This window comes from Austrofundulus limnaeus, unplaced genomic scaffold (assembly GCF_001266775.1).
Source record: "Austrofundulus limnaeus strain Quisiro unplaced genomic scaffold, Austrofundulus_limnaeus-1.0 Scaffold215, whole genome shotgun sequence".
NCBI classification, from domain to species: Eukaryota; Metazoa; Chordata; class Actinopteri; order Cyprinodontiformes; family Rivulidae; genus Austrofundulus; species Austrofundulus limnaeus.
Window position 1 is genome coordinate 115,267 of NW_013952617.1, and position 7,363 is coordinate 122,629.

At 36.8% G+C, this 7,363-nt stretch overlaps 1 protein-coding gene across 3 annotated transcripts in view; it reads left to right on the forward strand.

The window, feature by feature from the left end:
- The window catches only part of arhgap17a (Rho GTPase activating protein 17a), a 47,559-nt gene that overhangs the window by 14,035 nt on the left and 26,161 nt on the right, over positions 1-7,363 (forward strand). For all 3 annotated transcript variants that reach the window (XM_014019275.1, XM_014019274.1, XM_014019276.1), the window contains exon 2: positions 2,099-2,138. In XM_014019275.1, coding sequence (XP_013874729.1) covers positions 2,099-2,138 — 40 coding nt within the window. The remainder of the gene's footprint in view (positions 1-2,098; positions 2,139-7,363) is intronic.

Genomic DNA, 7,363 nt, shown 5'->3' on the forward strand with positions numbered 1-7,363 from the left:
GGCCGTGGAGGTGGGGGGGTTGACTGCAGGCTGTGGTGATGAGTTCACAGAGTCTGCAGCAGCAGAAAGAGCATGGAGGGCAGGATGAGGACAGGCTGATAGCTCTCTGAGGCTTGTTTAAAAATAAAGCAAAGTTTTTGAAGAAAAAAAAACCAATAAGATTGCCCTGTATGTCTGTATCCATGCAAAATGGGGGAAATCTCTATAATTTACAGACAATCTGTACAACTTGAGATGATGAAACGGCAACAAAATCCACCAATAATACAAAGAAACGCAGAATAATATGCTGCTGCACCACAGACGGGTGTCTCTCCAACTGCAGCCACAGCTGTGCCACATACATTTAGTTATACAGCATGAATACAGACATAATAAACTGACAACTAAATAAAACATTTAAATAAAATATATTTTACGTAACAAAACTTTTTATTATCGGTTTACAAACGCCATCGTCATTTTTTTCAGGTGAAGGATGTTGTAAAAAGGTCCTTCACTTAACTAAAATGTAAAAAGAAAATATCATGATCGGTTTTAGCCTCTAGTCTTTCTGTTGTAACAGAGGAAACACCATATTTTCTTTTTACATTTTACTGCTTAAAACACCAGAGGTTAAGATGGACACAAAACAGAGCGAAGCTGTTGGAGGAATCGGATCTCGACAGGTGAACGAAACTCATCACAACACTGAACTAACGCTGTGTTAATCGGTCAAACACAAGCTCTGGGTTCTATCTAAAACTTTGCTCAGACATTTATTCAATGGAAAATGTAGCAGACAATCAGTGTCACACTGCAGACAAAAGTGACCAAAAGCAGACTTTTTWAAAAATATTTTTTGCCCATATGTGACATTTATCTGATGTTCCTTATAACCATCTGAATGTGCTGAATCTGATATATTTCATATCCGACCAACAACCTATTAGGGGTGTAAATCACCAGCTTTATCACGATACGATATTACATCGATATGTTTGGATGACGATTTAATATTTCCCAATATCACAAAGTCTGTCACGATACGATTTTGATTCAATTCACGCCTGCGATCGATATAATGAAATATCATATGCCCATCTAACACAATGACTGTGTTAGATGGGCATATGAAATCGATTCACATCGAGCATATGATGACGATATAGATCAATATTTTCATTTTAACTCAGTATAACTGAATCATGAACCATTCAAATCGTTATATCGATATATATCGATATATATCGATATATTGTTACACCCCTACGACCTATGTGGTCTCTGTTTTTTAAGCTTTTTTTTGTCTGAATTGTCATGTCTCATTTCATCTGACTTCTATGTCATTGACCACTCTAGATATTGACAACATTGATACCAATGTCAAGCAGTTTAATGCTTGGAACTCCTCACATCTTCAGCTACAGAAGAGATGTTCACAAATTCTCATAATAGACATGATTGCCTATGTTGACTATTTGTAGCTCCTTGTTGGCTCCTACATCCTAAATTTTGTTTTCTGCCTAATTTAAATTCTTCAAACAAGATGTGTGGAGATGCTATTATGTATTATCATTTCCCCCTCAGACAGAAGTCTCAGCATTTGTGATTGTGTTGATAAGCTGTCTGAGCTGAGCCGGTGTTTCCCAGCCTACTCCTTTAAAGTGAATCTAATCTGCCTGACCCCTTCAAGTTCAACTGTCACTTTACTAATTATAGGCTCAGGCATAGCTGGCCCGTTGTGCCACTGGGTGCACGACACCACCAGCCCAACCAGCTGCTGTTTTAGGAAAAGAAATTGTGGCAAGATAACCTTCAAAACACATCTTTCCCTTTATTCCTTTTAGCTCAATGAGATTTCAAATAAAGCGTATAATTTTGTATTTACCATTTGCATATTTCATAGTTTTAGAAAAATAATATTTTTTTAATGGCTCATCCAGCTGTGATGTTTATCTTGAACATGTCGACTCAGTTTTAAAATCTTACCACAGGGCCTAGTTTTAATTTTTCAGGCTAAAAGTGGAAACCAGTCCTTCGAGAGTATTGTGATTTCAGCAGGTTTTGTTTACAGTGGTGGTAACCTGTGCACCTTGTTGTCTTTTCTCACCCACAGAGCGGAGAAGACAGAAGTCCTCAGCGATGACCTCCTACAGGTAAATCATTAATCTGACTCTGCGGGTTTCCAAACAGTGTTTAAAATAGCTACAGTGTGTTTGTCAGGCAGCTGCTGCCAATCCTGGTTGGTAAAAAAACATTTCTCCCTTTTTGAATGAGCTGATTTTTGAATTAACTTGTCTCAAATCCTAGAGGGAGTACAACTACCTGATACTTTGCAGTAAACAAACAGAAGCAATTTTATTTGCACAACAGATACAATATTAAAAGAAGGTGAGTCTCTATGTGTGTTAGCTCATGTGACTATCAAATGTTTGCTACACTAAGCTTTTTAAAATTAGTGCCTGCATCTCCTAACATCAGCAGAATTGTCCTGTTAGAAGTATAGACCATTTTAAAGTTTTTTTTCCAAAGCACGAAACAACAAAAATCCAAAGAGTTTTAAACTTTGTTAAAATCTGTATCCATTGAACTTTCGCTTTTTCTTCAAGGTACAACATAGATGAGGTTTCATTACTAAAGTTTTAGAATAGTTATTTTGTATAAATAAATTGCAGCATTATCCCTATAAAAATTAATTTGAACTATTTTTGAATGCCTTTCTTTTCCTTTGATTTGACTTGTTCAAATATTGCAGTATCTGAAAAGTTTATCAGATGCAGAATAATTGAAAGTCGTATAGATTTTAAGATTCTTCTAAATAGTTTGGCTCTTGATTTTACTGAACTTCTTAACTTTTATAACCACAGCAGAGCACTAAGATAGTCTAGAGACAGATGCTCTTAAATTAAAACTCAGAGGGGGTTGGGCCCCCAGACTCTGGAGCAACCTGCCCCATGAAATTCATACTACAGAAGTTTTACAGTCTTTTAAATCCTGCCTGAAAACTCACATTTTTACATTGGCTTTTAATTCAAGCTCAGTTTGAGATCATCCCAGATGTTTTAAGAACTTTCTCCTCATTTTATTGAATTATTGGCGATTATTTTTTTCTGATCAGACAAAACAGATAAAAAGCTTAATCTAGACATTACAAACCCTTAATACTTTGTTTCTCAGCTGTATGACTGGGTAACATTACAGGAGACTTAATAGCCCACTGCTGCAGTTTTAATAGATATACAGTATTAAGCTGCTTATAAACACAATGGATGATGATCATATTGATTTGGCTGGGCTAGGCCCTTTGTAAGGAGTGATTATTATTATAATTACGTTTAAGCTAGTGAATTTTCCCCTAAAGGTTAGTCTACTTCATGCCCACTTCAGCCTATATTAGACTATTTGGCTGTGAACAGAAAGGTGATTCGTATTGTAACCACAATAGACCCACCACATGAATAGTGAACTAAAGCAGCTAAGCCCTAACCCATTGTCTACACTTCCATAGATGGCCATACTTTATTTTTTAAAGAGAATAGACCCACAACCACATTCAGGTCTAAAAATAAGGGTAATGCACTTCTAAGTATGATTTTCAAATAAAGTTCAGATTAAAGACTAGTTTTAGGTGTTTTATGTTTATAATACACTGATTAAACTGGTTGTTTTATTAATCTTATGATTTTAGTAAAATGCTCTTTAAATAACTAGTAAATAGTTTTGAGTAGATAAAAAAAATGGCACCCCCTGGACACCCTTAGGACTGCTTCACTCCACGTCTGCTTGTTAACATGAACATGGGTCTCTCATAGATGTTGGCAGGTTTGATGTAGGCTTCTGAGATTCTGTTTTAAATTAAATATGTAATTAACTGTTTTAGTTGGGCAAAACTACTTTATTTTGTATGTGAATGTATGTAAATAAGCAGTGAAGTTTAGAAAATTGTACCAATGAAAATCTTCCCTTGGGCCCTAGCCCTGCTCGGGACCTTAAAGGTCAGATCCCAGAGTTGCCCCTCTAGTATAACTATCGGTACTCGATAATAAGTCAGACAGAAAATCTAAGAATTCAGATAAAAACTGAGAATAAGAGCCTGGTGGACAATATATATCAAGAAAAAACACTGATTCTGATTTCCATTTTGGATGAGAACGACAGGTACAAATACTCAAAATAATTAAAAACTAATTATTGGTTCAGTATTAATCAATAATCATGACTGATAAACAGCAGCCGCTCATCCACCTTGACCTGTTCTAGCAACACACAATTAGCAGTAGAGTAGATTAATTTATACTAACAAAATCCTCCTTTTTTTAACCAAGTTTCAGTAAGACAGAATAAATCAATATGATGATCAGTTAACAGATCATTAACTAAAAGAGACTTGGAGGAAAGAGATCCGATGATCAATAATCCACACCTAATGATTTTAGTATTTTGTTTTGGTAAAATAGCAAATTTTATTTTTTATAAGATTTTTGGGATTTATTTTCTAGAGTTGTTTTTTTGTTTATTTAATTTTGTCCGTGGGTGGGCTGACACAGTTTCAATGGGGGTTTGGATGAGTTGAAGCAGCAGGGAGGTGTGTAAGACTACAACTCTGCTTCCTGGTCACCGAACTGTCACCCAGCTGGCCTGGGGTCCCATCTGCACGGGGTCTGCTGGAGGACCACTAACGGGAGCAGGAGCTAGTCTCGGTGGCTCCATGCTGGCTGAGGGGCCTTGGCTACTAGCTATTGGTTTTTCATCAACGCAGAGCCGAACTTCCAGTTAGGACAGCCTCGCCTCCAAACCTACCATAAAACTACATTTATTACATGTATCACAGAGGAGTAACTAAACATTTGACACACAGTAAGTGAGGACCGAAGAAGCCAGGAGAGAAGCAGTAGCCATGCAAAACTAATGCTAGAGAAAAGCGTTGAAAGATAAAGGGTGTCTCAAGCACAGTTCCAATATTAGGAAACAACTGTATTGAGAGTGTTTTTGTACTGTAAGTAGAACTGTGTAAAAGTTGGATAGTCCAGTAAATAAAAAGATTATTTGAGCAAACAAATTTCTAGAGCTACCAGCAGCAAAACAGGGAGTTACCACAAATGTCGGTACGTACCTCGAACAGTTGAATTTGCCTGACATACACAATTGTGCTGTTTCTGTCTTGAAATCATTTAACAGCAGTTTTCATTTTCTTCGTATATTCTTAAAAGAGTTTATGGCTTAGTCCCACCTGTTTAGTTTGGTGCAGGAACAACATCAGAGCCGTTTTAGCTGAAGGCAGTGATTGTGGTGTTGGAACCTTCAGTTCGCCTCATTATTGTGCTTTTCCACTTTGACTGTAGTCAGTGTGTCTGTTGGAGGTTTCTTAGACTGGTTTTTAATGTGGATTCTTTTAATTGTACAGAAATTAATTTATAACAGAACCAGGCTGTATTATTTTTCTCATTACTGAACAAACTGCATGTGTTCTCGGTTTTTTTTATTGATAAACCAGTCTCTCTATTTCTGTTCTTCTGAGTTTTTGAAAACATAATAAAAAACAAGGAGAGATGTTGTAACAGACCATACTACTAAAAGAATGTTTATTATCTGTAAATTTACTGCACTTAATAAAAACTCTTTTAGTGTGTTAAACTTTCCACTTGCTCGTTAGACATTATCCGTACAAATGTCTTAAAGTGGTTTTATAGCTCCTTGGCAGAATTAATTTTTTTATAATTAATGGCTTACTTCTTTCAGGCACCTTTGTTGGATTAGGAAAAATGTTTTCAAATTCCTCTAAAACAACAAAAAAATAGATTTAATGTTCATTAACAACAGACGTTTCCTTTAAAAACTAGAGGCTTTTTATCAGTTTTCATTCATACTTTGGCACTCAAAGGTTTTGGGGACTCAACAGTAAGGCAGAACGTAACTGCCGTTGTCTGTCTGCATACTTTCACATGTCTGTTAGCAAAATATCTCATGAACAGCTGAATTAGTTTTAATGAAACTTGCCCTGTGATGGACTTGCAACCTGTCCAGGGTGTACCCCACCCCTCGCACTGTGACTGCTGGATATGGACACCAGTGACTCCCGTGACCCTGAAAGGAAGAAACGGGTATAGATAATGGAGGGATAAAAGCACAAAATAATCATTGGTTGTGTTTCTGCAACTAATTACATTTTCAATCCAATTCAATATGGCTGCCACAGCCACTTGACCTTAAATTACACAGATATCTGACTTGGTCAGTTTTACAGATATTGAGCTATAATTTGGCATGATATTAACTGAGCCAGGACCACAATGCACTTTTTTAGTCGTTAAATGCAATGCGTTTGTGGTGTACTTGGAGTCTTTAGAAGTACAGACGAGAAGCTAAATTAAAATTAGTTTCTCCCRTTGCTGCGTAGATATCTTTATATTCGGTTTGGGTCATATTTTTCATCCCGTTCATTTTTCCCTTATTTTGTATGACATTTTCTGAACTATTATGTCACAGTATTTGAGAACGAACTGCCAATTAAGGTCTGGACATACCAACTACAATTTGGTGGTCTTCATTCTCCTCTGGCTCTGGGTCAGACACTGGCTCCAACTCGTAAGGCTGGATGGACAAGTTTTCCGTTGTTGACATCTTTTAATTAATTTGTAAATAATGTTTCTGCTCTGCTAGATAGTTGTAAGCCCCTCTATCAAACCAGAATGGACCGCTCTGAAAGCTGGGGGTGGGGGGTGAAGTGCCTTCTTTGCATTTAAAGAGACAGCCTCAAAACGAGTTGATCTGAGACACATCTCAGAACAGGTGTGAAAGAGGGGCTTGTGTTCCACTTTATATAAACCCCAACTGAATTTAAATGAAAAAAGAGGGATTTAAAGGCGTGAAATGTCTCATTTAATGAAATTTTCAGGACACATTTGTTGGATGTACATTCAGACTTGCTACAACTCTGTCATTTCTCAACTTAAGATGATCTTAGTCTGAAACTTTGGCATGAAAGTTTGTTGCATTTGTATTCTTTCAAGGAATGCTAGGTCTTTAAAAGGGGTTGACATAAGGGCCTTTAGGTTGTTCAAGACAACTTATTTTCGTTTCGGACAACCAGATCTTGCCTCCCAACAACCCTATAAATGGACCTAGATTCAAGTTTTCTGCCACAACGGATGTCTGTCATTTGTAAAAATGAAAGGTGGGAAAAAACGTTTTAAAGCCATATAAGATTTATACTGACTGTTCCAGTAAAGAGAACCACCAACAACGATTTACCTAATCAGAACAGAGAAGGGCGGGTTGTGGTGTCTGATATGTATTTTATATATACTAATGTTTTGAAAGCACCTTGCAAGCATTTTCACCATAATACTGTGAGTACACACACACACACACACACACACAC